The sequence below is a fragment of the Candoia aspera genome, chromosome 4, assembly GCF_035149785.1.
Source record: "Candoia aspera isolate rCanAsp1 chromosome 4, rCanAsp1.hap2, whole genome shotgun sequence".
Classification (NCBI taxonomy): Eukaryota; Metazoa; Chordata; class Lepidosauria; order Squamata; family Boidae; genus Candoia; species Candoia aspera.
This window is the reverse complement of record NC_086156.1, coordinates 96,352,209-96,370,655: the sequence shown is the minus strand read 5'-3', so window position 1 is coordinate 96,370,655 and position 18,447 is coordinate 96,352,209. Positions and strand designations below refer to the sequence as shown.

The 18,447-nt window shown below is 39.6% G+C and overlaps 1 protein-coding gene across 1 annotated transcript; it reads right to left on the bottom strand.

Moving 5' to 3' along the window:
- Positions 1–5,729: 5,729 nt before the first annotated feature.
- On the bottom strand, positions 5,730–17,643 carry LOC134496755 (vomeronasal type-2 receptor 26-like). Its single transcript, XM_063302465.1, has 7 exons — positions 17,591–17,643; positions 15,872–16,033; positions 14,765–15,056; positions 9,418–10,275; positions 8,945–9,172; positions 7,871–7,997; positions 5,730–6,634 (listed from the first exon to the last, which is right to left on the bottom strand). Exons 1-7 carry the CDS (start codon positions 17,641–17,643, stop codon positions 5,730–5,732), a joined length of 2,625 nt encoding a protein of 874 aa, XP_063158535.1.
- Between the last annotated feature and the right edge of the window lie 804 nt (positions 17,644–18,447).

The window sequence follows — 18,447 nt, the reverse complement described above, 5'->3', positions numbered from 1 at the left end:
ACAAAACAAAACAAAACAAAAATGTTTGGGGTCCAACACTTAGATATGCAGCCCAACATGTATCACCAGCACAGTGCTGGGAAAAGTCTGCTTTTCTGCCTGAGGGTGTCCCTTTTCACTTCCTGGGTTTGTGTTCATTGGAGAGGCAGGGCTTTCTCTTGGGTGCCTAATGTGATTCTCACATCGGCACAGTAGCAGAGCTCCCAGGCCCATATTGATTAGCCCAAACTGCTTGATAGATTCCTCAGATGGAAGCAGATGGATTTAGGCTTGATCTGTCATGATCTCTCTGGTTTCATAAAACAGATCTGACAATCCTTTTTTCCAATATTCATATAAGAGCTTCATTCATCTTTGAATGGGTTGAACATTCTCTCTTTAATGCTCCCCATCTTTTGAAGGTCAGTGAGAACTTGCAAATGGAGCTTTGTTTATTATTTACTAAAAGGCTTCTGTCTCACATCTGCTCCACAGCATTACAGGCAGCTCATGATGTGGATAAAACTTCCCTTCCCTTCCCTTCCCACCCCTCCCCTCCCCGTCCCTTCCCATGTTTTAAAAAGGAGGCTTGGAATTCTAAAGAAAAAATTCAAATGTTTAAAATGTTAAAACTGTAGCAACTGGAAAACATCAGCAAAAATCTTCACCAACTTTTGGATACCTGTTAATGCGGATAGCTCTTAAAGCTTATCCTGCATTCTCAATTAGTCAAATCTTTGGAATTAGTGGGATGCATCGTTCTTTCACTTTTTCTATTATAGCTCAACCACCAGGTCTCAGCAAATCTTCCTTTTTTAAAAATTAAAGCTTCCCACAATATAAAATTATTTTACCTTTTTTTCCTTAAAATTTCAGCATAAAATTTACACATACAGTACATTGAAACTATATCTGTATGTATTCTATATCTATCATCAATCTCTGTCATATCTATCTATCTATCATCTCCTATCTATCATGTTTCTGTCCCTGCTTTCCTTGTGCATTTTCTTTTCATGATACATTTGAGAAGTGTATGCTGATTCCAGAGGTATGAAAGAGTAGTGTTTTAGTGCAATTCCATATTATTTTCTTCTAATTTTTCTAGATTATATTTACACAATGTGAAATTACCATAGTTCATCCACCTTTCTCTTTTCATGGATGTGTCACTACAGCTGAATTTATTAGGAATTAAATCTTGGCCTGATGATTTTTCAGCTGATTTTCAAAAAAAGTACATCTTTTGTGCTGGAGCGTTACTCTTAAGATTTTTCAGATAGACTCCTACCTTCTTATTTCAATAGACTAATTTTGTAATTAGTAACATACGGCTGTGAGAGCTGGACCATAAGGAAGGCTGAGAGAAGGAAGATCGATGCTTTGGAACTGTGCTGTTGGAGGAAAATTCCGAGAGTGCCTTGGACTGCAAGAAGATCAAACCAGTCCAGTCCATCCTCCAGGAAAAAAGCCAGACTGCTCACTTGAGGGAATGATATTAAAGGCAAAACTCAAATACTTTGGCCACATCATGAGAAGACAGGACACCCTGGAGAAGATGCTGATGCTAGGGAGAGTGGAAGGCAAAAGGAAGAGGGGCTGACCAAGGGCAAGATGGATGGATGATATTCTAGAGGTGACGGACTCGTCCCTGGGGGAGCTGGGGGTGTTGATGACCGACAGGAAGCTCTGGCGTGGGCTGGTCCATGAAGTCACGAAGAGTCGGAATCGACTGAATGAATAAACAACAAATATTTATTTATTAATTTTATATTTGTATATTCTATTTTTATTGTATGCTTGTTCTTTTAGTCAGTTTTTGTAAACCGCCCAGAGTCCCCCAATGGGATGAGATGGGTGGGGACAAAATAAATAAATAAAAAAAATGTGATGGGTGACTTTGTGGTTGCTAGGAGTCAAAAACAACTTGATGGTACATAATCAATCAATCAATCAATCAATCAATTGCAGGGATGCAGAGAGGGCAGATAGCCCCCCAAATCTTTTTTTCCCTTCTAGCCCAGTGTTGCTTCCTATTCTACATACAGCCTTCTATAGGTTGATAGCTATCAAGTGTGTGTATTAAGGTTGAGCCATTGCCCCGCTCCAGTTACAACCTGGGAATGCTGAATTCAGCAGCCAGCAGTAAAGCCTGCTACATTTATGCAGAATGGCAGGATGTGCGCAGTTCTGACTGTGGGCTTCCCCCATTCAGGGAGGGGTTGTCATCGCTCAGTGGCCTAGCACACATTTTGCCTGCAGAAAGTTCCTGGTTCAAATTCCTAGCATCGAGTTCTCTCCCAAACCTTGCTCTGTACTGAACTTCACTGGCAGGGCAGGGGTGGGGGAACGGACAATTTGGGGCCGACTCTATTATCAGGACTGACAACAAAGGGCCGCATAGTTAAAGCAATGGTGTTCCCCGTAGTAACGTATGGCTGCGAGAGCTGGACCATAAGGAAGGCTGAGAGAAGGAAGATAGATGCTTTGGAACTGTGGTGTTGGAGGAAAATTCTGAGAGTGCCTTGGACTGCAAGAAGATCAAACCAGTCCAGTCCATCCTCCAGGAAATAAAGCCAGACTGCTCACTTGAGGGAATGATATTAAAGGCCAAACTGAAATACTTTGGCCACATAATGAGAAAACAGGACACCCTGGAGAAGATGCTGATGCCAGGGAGAGTGGAAGGCAAAAGGAAGAGGGGCCGACCAAGGGCAAGGTGGATGGATGATATTCTAGAGGTGACGGACTCGTCCCTGGGGGAGCTGGGGGTGTTGGTGACTGACAGAGAGGTCTGGCGTGGGCTGGTCCATGAAGTCACGAAGAGTCAGAAGCGACTGAATGAATAAACAACAACAAAATTTTGTAATCCTTCCTAAGCCTTGCAAATGTCCTATTATCTATTCCAAAGATAAATTTATAAACCCGTTTGCTTTTAGATTATTAAATTTGGAAAAGATTTATTTCAAGTCTGACTGATATGTTAGCAGCTTTTTCTCTTTATATTCCTGTTAGAATTTTTAAATATTTCCTTCCCAGGTTCGTTTCTGAGCTGGGACCAAAGAAACAGGCAGTTGCATGAAACTAAGTTCTTTATTTTTCCCCCAAGAGCAAAAGCAATGACAGCAAGCTGTTAGGTGGGCGATCATGCAGGATCCCCTCCTTAGAGCACATTATATGCGTTCCATTCAACTCCTCCTTTAGAATACCACCCCTTACTCAGTTACCCATACTCCACCTTAACCTCATTCCATATTAGGAATTTTCTTCCTTCATTTCATCTTAACATCATTCTATATAAGGAACTTCCTTCCATCCTTGCTACAGCTCCTTGACCATTATTAAACATTACATTTCCTCTGGAGAAGCTATCTTTGGAATGTATACCTTATCTAGCACAGCTCTCTATCAAGGCCTGTAGGCCTGTAAGAAAGGAACAGAAAGAAAGTCAACAAAACTCTTCTAAGAAATACAGCCTGGTTTCAGGGCCTTAATACAAGTGCACATGTTCCTAACTTATGAATACTAGGTATAAAATATATGAAAATGAAATATATATGTATTTAAGTACTGTATATCTAAAATCTTCTATCATTCCTTTACATATTTTTCCAAGTAAATTTAGATTCTCTTGATTTTTCCTTTAGGCAGAAGCATCTTTTGAGACTTTCACTCCATAAATTACAGCTACCTTTTAGAAAAGTTAGGATTTAATTGTGCATGTTTTAGATGTATTATTAGCCAGCTGTTTAAGGTTTGTACTGGTTTGGTGAAGGAAATCAAATTTCTATTTAGATAGTTATTCTTTCTGGCAAATATTGGGATTTCTTGATTTGTGGGGAAATTGGTTTTAATGGGTGTTCTTAATACCGTATGACATGTGTAGAAAATATTGGGTTGCAGATATAATGTTGACTTTCTACTGATGAGAATATTATATATGTGTCTATTTAAAAGTCTTATATAGCTGCCCATATTATGAATCACAACCCTGGGTGGCTCACAAAACAATAAAAACAGTAAAAAGAAATAAACCAGATCAAACAACTACCCACAATAAAAACTTTCCCACACATCAGCTGCCACCTTGTTCTGGACTCATTCCATACAAATACCTGTTGGAAGAGACAGCTCTTCAAGGCCTTCTGGAAGGCAAGAAGAGAACAGGCCTGCTGGATTTCTGGGAAAAGGGTGTCCCACAGGGCAGGGGCAGCTACAGAGAAGGTACGCTTCCTAGGTCCCACTAGTTGACATTTAAAGGAAGGGACCTGGAGCATGCCCACCAAGATAATATCTCCTCCTCCTCCTTGTCCTTCTCCTCCTCCTCTTTGTAAAATGGCTTTTTCATAATATTATTACTTTCAACTGAAGGAAAATATGGGGGATCAAGTTTAAGGCCCCTACCTCAAATAATTTTCTGAGGAAAAACAAAGGACAAGGTCAAGTACATGGTGTTGATTTAGGCAACTACCCCTTTACACAGCTGCTAGCCCAAGGAAACTAAACTGTCAGCTTAGCCATAAAAACATTCAGAAGACCAGGAAATGATAACATAGAAAAAAGATCTCGGGGGATGAGCAGAGCTTGGGGAAAGCAAAAGAACAAAGCCACCTAAAAAGAAACTATGTTCATGGGATATCGCCTCTTCTTCTTTCAAAACTCTATTGTTTTCCTAGTCTTGCCCAATTGCCTCAGGATTATACCCTAATGGCCACCTTGACCTCACTAGGGACATAATCCAATCAAATACTTGCTATTGTTATCCAATCAATAACTTTGTGGCTGAATCTATTCACATGTATATGTTCATTTGCATAGGTCTCTAAAGAGGAATTGTAACTCCACTCTTCTTTAAGCCTGTCTTTGCCTCCAGGGATATCCATGTTACTTACTTAGACAGGCCCCCTTTAAAGGGGAAAATAACTATGTATGAAGGGGCTGTTAAAACTTTTGTTGAATATCAATCCATTATTTATTTCAGAGTGTGAGAAAATAAGGTCCAACCATGAACTTGTCATTCTATTGCTATAGATGGGGTTAATACCCATATGGTTGCTAAGATAAGTTAAGGCTGACCATTGTTAGTGAAGAAAGCATGTCCCTTTGGCTGTAATTCCAGGAATAAGAATGAATTAAGTCCTTAAGAACTTGGAGATCTGCATCAATGGAATAATAAATCTAGATTTGATAAAGAAAACAAATGGATTCCCAATATGTGTTACTAACAAAATTTTTAATTTATTTTTTCCCAAAAAAAGAGCCTGGAAAAGAAGAGTTTTCAGGAACTCGGTCAATATTTTTGGTAATTTTTGTTTTTATAATTTATAGAATTTTTCAGAATTCCCATACCCCCTTCTCCTTATATTTTTATATTATTTCACAGTGTCAACAGCATCATATGGATACAACATTTCTTCTTTGTTAAATTTAATAAAGAAATATTCTAAAAATTATATTCCACTGCATGCAGATAGCTATGTCTATGTGAGCCCTTTGGAAGAGGTGTTTTGGACTGTGGAGGGTAAATGGGACAAACTTCTTTCCCCAATTATTAAATCGATCTTTACGGTTGAATGGCTGTGTCAGGAGCTCCTTCTGTTGTCTCCTTTCTCATGGTGCACTGAAGCCCCCCCATGCCTGCACATGGAAGGAGGGAGTGCAGCAGTTCCATAAGCAGCCTTTTGACTCTGGAGAAAGATGATATTGTTCTAACAATTAGAAAGCACAACAAAGGGCATCATGCATTAAAATCAGCATTTCTTTCTCTTCATTAGGCACTCCCTGTTGTTCAAGTCAGGCCTTAACACCATGATATAACATTTGGGGAGAAAGATGCAGCCCAGCAGCCCAGCACCAGAGGCCAAGATGGAAAAGACCTCCACCGCCACCATATATTTCCCCGTGGTGCTCAAGTAGGTTGGAACAAAGGAGAGCCAAACACTGCAGAAGACCAGCATGCTGAAGGTGATGAACTTGGCTTCATTGAACGTGCCAGGTAATTTCCTGGCCAAGAAAGCAACTATGAAGCTAATAAGAGCCAACACGCCCAAATAGCTTAGGACGCTGTAGAACATAGTCACAGAGCCTTGATTACACTGCAGGACAATTTCTTCCACTACTGAATCCATGTCAGCATCTGGGAAGGGGGGAGAGGTTGCCAGCCACATCATGCAAATGCCTATTTGAATAAGAGAGCAGGACATGACAATGGAGTTGGACAGTCTCTTTCCCACAAACATCCTCATCCTGGATCCTGGCTTGGTGGCCAGGAAAGCCAGAACCACTGTGAGGGTTTTTGCCAACACTGAAGAAACAGCCACTGCAAAGACGACCCCAAAAGTAGTTTGTTGCAGGAGACATACCACCTTCTCAGGATGCCCAATGAATAGGAATGCAGAAAGGAAGCAGAGCAGGAGGGAGAGGAGGAGAAGGTAGGTGAGGTCCCGGTTATTGGCAATGACGATGGGAGTGTGGTGGTTCTTGACAAATGTTCCAAGCACCATCACTGAGACCAGAGAAGAGCAAAGAGCAAAGAAGCCTAAACTGATCCCCAAAGGCTCTTCATAAGATAAAAATGTCACAGTTTTAGGTATACAGAAATCCTGATTCTTGTTTGGGTAGCTTCCTTCTGTACATGAGTAACAGTCATCACTGTCTGAAAAAGAAGATGCATTCATAATTTTTAGAAATATCTCTTAAAAGTAGAATGTACATTTCTTTTTTTAAAAAAAAACTTTATTAAATCTTTCAACATATACATAAAAATTAAACGGGATGAAACAAGAAACCTACAAAGAAAGAAAAAGAAACTAAACAGGTGTGAGTATACAAAGACTACAGAGCGCCTTCTGACTTTCTACAGCAAAGATATATATATATCTATACACACACACACACAAACACACAAAAAGACATACATATACATACATAGATAAATCAATATCAATCTCTTACTCCAATTTAAACTAAAAGAAACATTAATTCTACAAAGAATTTCAATTCTCAATACAACATTCCTGCCACTTAAAAAACATCAAAAACCCCTTCAGACATAGTTTTTCACCGAAAAACAAACACTTAAATATTTTCCTTCTTCACTATAATTTTACTCCTCTCTGCCAACTAAACTAACAAAAAATACCCTCCCTACATCTTATAAAGAAATCGTATTAAATATCATATAAAAAGGTAACTTTGTTAATATCCTTTTACCAAAATAGAAGTGTTATCCAAAAAGCAAAAGCATCCATCTAAACCCTTCAAAAGCCATCTTGATGAACATATTTAAGCAATTAAGGCAAAGTATTTACACATCTCAACTTTATACACAGAGCATTCCCCGAATAAGTCTCCCATTTTGCAGCCTGCCTTGAGAAGTCCAGAATTCTTCATGAACCTTGCAGCATTTGAAGCCCAATTCTCTTTCTTGATCTTGATAATCCAGTGACACAGTCTTTCTCAGTTCCCTTTCACATTTCCATAATATCCTGTTACTACTGAATATTTCTAGAAATCATTCAAAACTTCAACAGTAGTCTGTAAATTTCAACAATATCCTATAATTATTTTCCCCCACACAAACTCTTTTTTAGGTAATTACAGAGTAAGCTTTCTTATTGGCATTGTGCTATGTGGCAAGCTGCTATTTTCAGATTCTAAATGCTAAACGAGAAAAGATCATGCACTCCTCACCAATATGTATAGTGTCCCGATATCCATACCTGCCAGATTTTTTAGTCTGCAGGAGCTTGTCTTAGATCCTATCTGTGACTACTTTCAGTCTCATTCAAAATTCTGGGCAAAGGGACAATAGGTGTGAACACATTTGTACTTTTTTGTTTCTCTAGAGTACCTTGACTTGGGTTGGTAATCCAGACATCATATTCCTTACCCTCCTTCTCTGAAATCTTCCCATCCGGACACAGGATGCAGTCGTAGCAGCAAAAGGGTTCCCCTTCCTTCACCTTCTTGCTGGAACCAGGGTGGCAACTTTCAGAACATGCTGAAAGAGGCTGGGACTAAAGCATAAACCAAAAACAAACAAAAGGAGAAGGCCATCTTAAGTATAATGACCTTGGAGATTCCAAAGAAACATTGTAATATGAATGAGATTGATAGGAAGCATCTGACTGACTGCAGGATATTGGTATCTTTCTTCATAATGAACATGGTACATAGGGAATAAGAATGCTGTCTTCTCTTTATGAAGAATGCTGGTCCACTACCTGGTTATTGTGTACACCAACAGACATCAGCAATACAGCTATCACTTAAGCCACCAGTTATTCTGCTGAGGACTGTGTACAGTAAAACAGGAAGTCATCTCAGTTGATAATCAACTAATGAATATCTTCATAAATGATGTTGAAGTTTGTATTGTTGATGAATATAGGTTGGTGGTGTGATTAATGCTATGATCTACCCAATTCTTTTAACCTTTTAGGTAACTCTTAAAGAAAGAATCCATTTCCTTCTAATCTACATCTATTCTTAACAAGGGAACATGCTGATCACTGCTCTGGCAATTATGTAATCTGCTAGGGTTCAAGAAAGTCATGCTAAAAGAGATCCACAATTATGTAATCAATAAAAAACATTAAATGAAAAACCTTAACAGGGGTGATTTGGTTTTTCTTTATGGAGTTATATTTTTTTAATTATGAATTGTTTAAATCACCAGAAGAAATGCATTTGATACTCATAAAGAGTAAGGTTTAATGTTTTATATGAAAAGAGCTTCAGATCAACATTATGTTACAGATAATGAATGTGTATGGAGAACTAGAACAAAATCTTTTGGGCCCCATTTTTTTTTTTGGCATTAATTAACATGTTCCTCCACAAATCAGCTCCCAATATTTTATCTGCTTATCAGTAGTCAGTGAAATTTATTTTATACATCTGGGCAAAGTAGGGATGAAATGGAAACTAGATTTTTCACAGATTCCTAGAAATGGGATCTTACCTGGTTAAACCAGTTGTGCCAGGTTATGGCATCTTCCCTGACAGTGAAAATTTGGCCTGGTGGAGCTTCAGGATCTAACCTCCCAACTCTTTCCCTAATGAAGGATTGGTTAGAAGAAACAATCCAGTTCAATACATCATATCCAGCTAGTACTTCTCCATTGTGGTCAAGTGACACTTTGTCCCCAGCACTGTTGTTAAATGAAAAACCTTTCAAGAAATGATGCAGCTATGTTAGAAAGGGGGTGGGGGGCAGGGAGAGAGAGAAAGAGAGAGAGGGATTAGGAAAACAGGGAGATCTTTTTAGGAAAAACCTGAGCCTATGTACAGTGGAAGTCATGGCCTGATGAAAACATACAATCAAAAGAAATGGAAGCGTGGAAAGAAAATGTGAAGAGAGTTAACTATGGAGATATAGGATTAATCTTTTATTCACAGAAATCATGATCTTCCAGGAGATGTTGAGCCCATTACCTGCCATGAATTTTCACTCCGAAGCTTCAGTCTTCCTGTATCTGCCTTTGATCTCTGTCTAAGTCTGGATGAAGACATAGCCTGTAAAGCATGGGCTATGGCATAGACAGAATTATAGATGCTGTAGCTGTGGCCGATCATGTTCTTTTCAAAAAAGGTTCCAGGAAGATCTTCTAGCTTCTCTTTCCCACTGCAGATATCCCCATTCACCTCATCCATGTCTGAAGTTTTAAATACACAGTGGAAGGCCTGCTGCCAGAAGTCTTTGATAAAACCATCATCTATACTGGAGGGATTTCTATTTAAAAGAAAAGATTGGAATCCTGGTGGGTTATTAGCATGAACTGTGAAGGACAGAGCACCATGGATCATTTGGGCATCCCAGTCGTGTTGATAAACATGTGAAGTGAGTTCCACTTGGGCTGTCAATATCCAAACTTTACCTTTGATGATATTGTTCATCTTTTCTCTTTTTGATAGATATGGTAACCATCTCAAAAGCATCAAAGAGTAAGATTCTCCGTAAAATATTATAATATTAGTCTTGCTATCCATGATCTTATCATGGATTGCTGCACCTTGGCTGAACAAGCTGCCAATTTCATTGAAAGATGTTATTATGGCAATTTTCTCTATAGATTCAAAGCAGATGCCATGGTGGAAAAACAATGGTATGATTGCATCTAAAAATCTTTCTCCATTATCATTTTCCATCACACCAACTCCAATCCATGTCCACCTGAAGTAGAGAAGCAAAGACACAATCCCTTCATACTGAAGTCTTTCCATTGGGCTCATTTGGAAGAAGGAAAGGCCTGGAGTTTTATAATTCATGACTGGAGCTGAGCCATAGACAAGCTAAAGAAAGATTGACAGCAAAAGAAAGAGATAGTAACAGTGACATTAACCAAAACTTTATTACTTTATTCCCAGGGGCAATAAACAGAAGAAGCAGTGCACAACTTTACTACAATCTTGGAAATTTCAGTACATACTGTATATCAGCAAGTAAAACGCAAACAATGTTACGTTTCTGAGCAGAGATCCTTGAGACAGTAAGCTGGAATTTTAGGTGTATCTTCAGTTGTGCAGATCAAGGCCTGTTGACTGATCTGCATGACTTTGTCTATGATTTTATGAAAGGGAGAAGAAAGCCACAGGGCCACAAATAATAGGCAAAGGCATTCCTCCCAATGGAAATACATGCATCTGCCGAAGTAAGATGGGTCAGCAATTCACCAAGAGTGTCTGTCTTAGCCAGTATTTCAGGTGAGAGATCCTCATTGAGCTGCTATAGAGGGACATCCAAGTTATAACTAACAAAGTTAGTGAAGCAGAGTAGGAGACCTTGATGAAGCTTGGATGAATGGGGATTGGATGGTTTCAAAATATGAATGAAAACAATATGCACCAAACTCTTCAGCATTACAGATTTAGTAATTGGGAATGATATATTCACTTCACAACGAATCTGGTGCCCTAAAGTTAATATTAAATGAACCTGAAGATTGACAGAGCAATAATAAAAGGAACCATTCCCTTCCTTTGAAAGCACACTCAGTGTCATAGTCTGCTTCATAGCTCTGGCATGAAGGATCCCTACAAGAATTGAACAATCACTTTCTCTCTGCCTGAATCTCTAGCAAAACAATATTTCCTTATGGCTGGCATGACCTTTTTCATCTCTCTAAATCTTCCAAAACCCTTGACCCTCTTACAACCTTGCCAATTGCTCCTCTGGCAGCTGAACAGCTGAGAGTCTATACTTTACAGATGAGCAAAGGGTCAATATATTGTTCCCCACAGAAACTAAAGCGACCCCAGATAGCAATGTAACCCCCAAACCTCTTCTACCCTCTTTGATATTCCTCCTAATTATATCTGACAATAAACTGAATTAATGCTTGCTATCAAAAACTCAACCCAACCAAAGACAAAAGGACTTCTCACAAGTCAGCCCTTCTCTATTTACATCCTGTTCAGACCATGCACCAAACCAGTTCTCAACAAAACTCTTTATTAAGAACTATTTACAATCAGTATGTCCTTAGAGTTACGGGACTGGAAGAATCAGATTAAGCAATGAAGCAAGAGCACTGTAGGTATTAACTGGAAGAAGGCTGGAATCACTGGAACACGAGTATTGGAGACAGCAGACCTTCAACTGGAATCAATCTGGAAGAACATGACACTGAAAGGCTGGCTCAAGGAATCTGGAGGCAAGGCTACGATCAACAAAAGGAAGTGTCCTAACAGCCAGGAACCACACTGAGACAAGAACAGGTCTCTAGTGTTTTATTACTGCTACATAACAGGAAATCCTAACAAACTGAAGAAGCGTGGGAAAAACCCAGACATATAAACCCCAAAGGTTAAGGCGGTTCCGATCTGTGTCTCTTGGAATGGCTACCTAATTCCTCAGTGCTACGCATGCGCTTTACAGCCTGGATGGGAGCCCCCTGCTCGCCATCCTTACTCATGACAGGAAGACTCTGAATCTTAGGTACGAAATTCAAACTCAGAACAAGGCTGGGCTCAACTGGAATCGCTGGACTAGATGATCTCTGCAGAAGATGAACTGGAGCAAGGCTCGGAACTTGGCACTGGGCAGGACTCAGCTGGAAGCCCCGGACTGGACTGGATTCACTTGGTAGTAGACCTGGAACAAGGCTTGGAACTCTGAATGTGGCTTGACTCAGCTGGAAGCCTCAGACTGGGCTGGATTAGCTGGGCAAGAGACTGATAACATGGCTTGAAACTTGGAATACTACTTTACTCGGCTGGAAGCCCTGGACCAGGCTGAATTCGCTGGGCAGGATGCTTGGAAAAAGGCTTGGAACTCGGACTACCACTTGACTTGGCTGGAAGCCCTGGACCAGGCTGAATTCGCTGGGCAGGAGATTTGGAACAAGACTTGGAACTCGGAATACTGCTGGACTCAGATGGAAGCCCCAGACTAGGCTGGAATCGCTGGGCGGGAGACGTAGAACAAAGTGGGAAACTCAAAACTCAGCTGGACTTGGCTGGAGGCACTGTATGTGCCATGAACTCAGCTCCTGACCAAGGGGAGCAACGACCTCTGAATTCTGCAGGGGTTTGTGAAGCACAGTTACAATAAGCTGCTGATGGGCAATGACATGGGAAACCCTTGGCTCAGTTGCATGGCTGCGAGAAATGAGAACCCTCAAGGCTAGATGCTAGGTGCTGGCTGCTGGGCTTGGGTGACATCGATTCCTCAAGAGCAGTGGGTGTGAAGATTCCTTCCTCAGAAGTCAAGCTGGGTGCAGCTTCCTCTTCGAGCTCAGACGCTGCTTCAGAAGCTAGTAAGGAGTCTTCTTCTGACGCTGCAGGGTCTGAGGAGCAGTTGTCTCTGGCAGCACACTGTCTGCGTGGCTGACTCTTATCCTTGGTGTGCCTGGAGTCTCTTGCAGTCAATTGGGGTGCCTTTTCCTCCACGTGCTTTTCAGCTCATCTCTGGCACGCGCTGATTGGTGTTTTCGAATCCCCCTCCGAATCTCACCCAATCAGCGTTGTGGATTCTTCCCACTCTGCTGAGTCATGCTGGAGTTTTGTTTCTCCAACTCCAGCACAATAAATTTCTAATTCCTCCTCTGACTTGGGAAGAGAAACCGAATCCGAGTCAGAGGCAGGCCTGGTCCTGACACTTTATGCCTGTCGCTACAAGTTCCAATCTCCCACGTAGATGCAGAAACAACAGAATGGCTTTCATGGGATGCTTTGTGCCCAAGTTCATCTTCTTCATCCCACTACAAACCAATTTTGGAAAGCTGAAGTGTAGCATAGTAACTATTCTAGAATGAATGAATGAATGAATGAATGAATGAATGAATGAATGAATGAATGAATGTGAACCTTACAGGCAAAACCATTATTAGAACTTATTATGAGGCTAACTATACATCTTAGGTGCATGCTTTAAGAGATGAATTTCAATGAAGGCTACCAAGATGATAATTTGACTGCCAACATTTACCACAAAGATTTATTTATTTATTTGTTTGTTTATTTAATTTATCTTAGGATTCTGTATAGAAATGCCACATGTTCAAAGCTACCCTATTTATGTTCTTATTTTGGATTTGTCTTGTGGTTCTACTTACATTAAGAACTCAGAACAGTGAAAATACTAACTGGAATATATATTCCTCAGTTACAGATGTTCTCTAATATCTGATTTATTTTTCTTCAAACTGAGAAAAGATCTTGAATTAGTAAATTTTGATAGTAGAACTCCCTAAGCGGCTGGATGCATGCCCATTTTCACCATGAGCTACTATTAAAATGCTGCCTAATATCTGGACACTTTCAGAATGGCAGGCCAGCATCATGTTGTAAGGTAATTAGGTTAGGTTACTTAAAAGAGGAACTAGATTTAGAGGATCTGTCATTAATAGGGGTCTTTCATTCCAAGAGGAATGAACCTCCATTCCTCCACTGGCCTCCTGCTGTGCCACGATTTATTTGGATGAAGTGGCACCCACCTTGCTCTATTAGCAGAGAACTTCATACCCTTACTCTGAAGTGAAAACTGATGCTGGCAGAATGGAAGGCAAAATCCTGGAACTGGGAGGTCGAGTAATTCTACACACACATGCTGACGTTGTTTCGGATCTTTAAACCCAGTCTCTTAACTGGATGAAAATGATATTGTCCTGATTTGGAATATAGTTGGGTTTGCCCCTTGGGGTCAAATAGTCTGAAATTGGATTATTCAAGATGTAGGACATCATAATCCTCATAAAGCACAAAGATGTTACCACAGCCATTCAGTTCCCTTGCTCAGACTCTTCTGTTTGTTTCTCCATTCTTCACTTTCTTCCATTCATTCCGTACAGATATTTCCTGCATTTTCTGTAGGAGTTGTCCATACAGTCGAATGTCCTTTCTCTATCTGGAGTTCATATATCCTCCATCAAAAATCACATCTGTAACAACAGCTGATGAATGTGGTGATAATCGATGAAATCTACAGCGCTACAGGACTCTTTACTGGTTGTGCTCCACAAGCTTACCATAATTGTCCATCTGGCAACATTTACATTTCAATAAATCAGAATCTATAGGTTCTTTCCTTTCTCTCTCCCGAAATATATACTATAAATAAACACAAAGACACAAACATGCCCTTTCATTGGATTAAAATAATGTACATTAGTGAGCTCCTAAAATGATACTTAATGGAAAAACACTGTAGTGAAGAAACAGTGATCTATATATGCAGTTTGCAGAACTCCCAGTTCTTCTATCTGATTCACAGAATAAAATTTACATACAAAATGAAAACAGCTCCCATAGGTACATGTAACGTCAGGCTGATATAATCTACCTGTGGAACCTTGTAGATATCCAAGATATTTGCAATATCAATGGAGGTTTTGGAGTCTAGTCCACCAATCACTGCTGTCAGATGAGTCTGAATGCCACAGTTGTAGTTGGGCACAAAGCTCTTCACGGTGTAAAGCAGTAGCATTGTGGCATGGTAGGTCTTCTGGGCACTGAAGTGACTGTCATAGATCTGGAAGCCCAAGGTGACATTGGGTAAGAGATGAGGGTTTCCATTGATCTCCTTCACTGCAAATTCCAGGGCCAGGATGTGCTGGTAATTCTTAGGCAGTAAACTGGAATACAATTTAGCTATGATATGGACATTTAAAATTCTATGTGAGATGGAAATTTAAACCTCAAAACCCCCCTCTGTTTTGCATCCTCCTTACTGTTATACCCTCTAAATCATTTCTTTTTCTTCTTCTTATGAAAATCTATGCCAGCTTTAATTTGCTGAGGGCCTTGGTAGGACACTTTCTCTATAACATTTAAAGAAAGTTTACAAGATGTTGTGTGATACTTTTGTATTTTATTTTTGCAAGCAACGTTGTGATGAAGAGTAGTGTATACAAACTATAAGTCCATAAAGGTGTATTTGGGCCTTTAAGAAACAGAAACAAAAGGCACTCGTCAATGGAGAATAGGATCTCCAAATGATCTCAGGAGGATGTTAGGCAAAAGAGTGGGAAAATCAGTCAGGGGTATCTCTGCGATTTCCAAAGAGAAGGCTTTGTACTGTTTGTCAAGCTTCTCAGAACTCTCAGTCAAAAGTTAAATGAAGAACTTTAATGCTGTATTTTCAGTAAACGTTCTACCCAACATATCCAGTCCCACATCAAATATCGACCTGGTGGAAAGGGTCCGCCAGGATCTCAAATGTATGACAGAAGGAAGAGAAGTTGATGAAATCTAATTAATGAAAAGGCAGTTGCATATATTTGTTTGAGAGGGTTGGAAAGAGAAATGATCATTGACAAGGGGATTAAGAAAGGACACTGTACATATCTCTAATCTGGATTTAACTTTCTTCAAAACTGAGTAATTGAATTCAGCTCTATGACCAATAATTCTCATGAGAAAATATATCAAACTAATACCAAATCCTTACATGAGATCTTCACGCAATGGTGGTGGTGGGACTTCGTTGAAACTTAGGGCACCGTGCAAGAAACTAGCTAGGGTTGTTATGCCACCTATTGTGAGGTCTCCTGATTGATGATATCTGTGATATGGCACAAAGAGGCTTTGAACTTTACATTTCATCTGAGTCCTATACATTTGGGGAGAAAAGAATGCTAGCAGAAAGATTATTAAAGCCACCATTCTCAAAGAGAAGCCGACATTTTGCCTTACATACATACTAATTTCTTTGGTGACAGTGAAAATTAAAGATCTGGTAGTAAAAATCTCTGCCGGCCGACCCTTTAGAGAAGAATCTAATAACATCCTTCACACTTTCTGCTGTTGATCTTGTCCTTGGCCATTGAAGCTGTGCATGAAGGTAAACAAAGAGAAAGCTACTGGTATTATTATAATCAGTGAGGAAAGTAATTACGGGTAGAAATCCCAGAGAAATGAAGAAGAAAACATTTGTTCACACATACAAAGCAAACTTTTCTCTTTCATCTAGAACAGAAAGTTATTATTGAAAGAATCAGTAACAAAAAAAGTACATGTGAGATCACCTTTCCCCAACCTTGTGCCCTCCTGATGTACAGAAGGCAGACACCTGAAATATCCAGCCCAACATATCTTACCAGAATGAAGTAACTATGCTACTTTGATCCTCTTCACCTGGAGGATGTGAGAATGTCTCATTTCTCTCCTGGGTTTGGTTTCCATTCTCTCCTTTAGCTGACCTTCTTTCTCAGGTCAATGTGAGCTTGGGAACATAAGTTTGTAAAATACATATTAATCTAAGTATTTCTGCATTCTGTCGAGTTTGGGACAGTTGACAATAACAATTCCGTAGTGCTTAAAAGTCTGTGAGCCCTTTTGAATTTTCAATATTGCTGCATCAATGTTACCTAAATGGGATCTGTTCTTCACCCAAGCCCTAAAACTAAGTAAAGAGGACTCAGTTAAATAAATGAATCACAAACATTATACTTGTTCATTTAATTAGGAAGTATAATGTCTGTGACTCATTTGTTTAACAGGGTTCTCTTTACTTAGTTTTAGGGCTTGTGTGGAGGACAGATCAGGTTTTAGGCCACATTGATGCAGAAATATTGAAAATTCAAAAGGATTCACAAATTTTTAAACACCACTATATTAAATATTTTTTTCTAAAGGTGAAGAATTATTTTTACTTCTATGCCGCTTCAGTCCAGAGACTCTAAGCAGATAGCAGCACCTTAATACAATCTATTTTTTCTTCAGTAAAGGTACATTCACATATTCGCCCATACTGCATACTGTTTTTTTCATAATTTTTATTACAGATTTTAATTACAATAGTAAAGGAAATACAAGCTGAAAAAAATAAAAAGTGCAAAGAAAGAAAAAGGAAAAGAAGAAAAGAAGATAAAGTAGTAAAGTTACAGGCACATATCTTTTCTTCACATAATCCATCCCTTTTCTCTATGCAAATCCACAAGCCACCAACTTTTCAGTCCTGATGTCAGCAAAAAGTCCATAAATGATTAGCAGAGTTTTATCAAAGCATGTTTTATTTTAACTATGATATAAAAACAACAACTTTATAATCCTAGCTAGAGATGAAATTTTTGGGCTCATTATTCCCTTTGTAGAATTCCATACTTTTATCAAATTTTATCTAATGAAATGCCCTTTTCAATTTTTATCCTCCTTGGTATCTCTGTACCACAAATATCTATGACGTCCATTGGCTAAGCCCGCTCCTTCCATTATTGCCATTCTACGATTTGGTGATTGTATCCACTCTGTTATCCCCGATGAGTAATTTGCTTTATTCTTATTGCTCTCTTCCTGGGTCCTGTCGGATGACACTTTTTCATAGACAGGACCCATAACATGCCTGTCCTGACAGTCCTGGAGGGATGGATAGAAGTAACTAGGGAGTGGCAGTCCCTCAAATAACCTGGTTCCCTGCCATAATTACAGTTAATCCTAACCCAGATAACTTTACATTCTTCTCCCTTCGAAGGTTTCTGTCAAACTCCACGATCAGAAGATTGCTGAATCGTCTGATTTTGTTCGTCTGCCGCGATGAGTCAATGCATGCCAAGCACCAGATGGGAGGGGCAGTGGCAGAGAGAGTGTGAAAGTTTTGCTGCTTGGGAAAAGGTGGGGAATTCAAGATCGTACTGCCAGAGACCTCTTTGTCGATCCGTTAGAGCTAGGTGAGAAGTAACAAGGGAAGTGGGGAGTGGACCATGCAAAGTTTTAACGAACTAATTTAAGTGGGAACTTTTCAGTCACAGCTTTTCTTCTGAGTTGTACACTATGTTTCATTAAATCTGATATCTGCATAATTCAAACGTGCATGAGTCAGACCATTATTGAAACCAAAGGGTGTCAGTTCTTATAGTCTCTTTTGATTTCTTGCCATAATTTAAAATAGTAATTTTGGTGTATTGCATGATTATTGCTAGTCAGATGAAAACTGAGGTATTTCCCTGAGTGAGCTGAAAGCCAGATTCTTCCTGCAGAAGATTGGTTTCTCCTTGTGTTAGATATCTTGCAATTACTTTTGTTTTG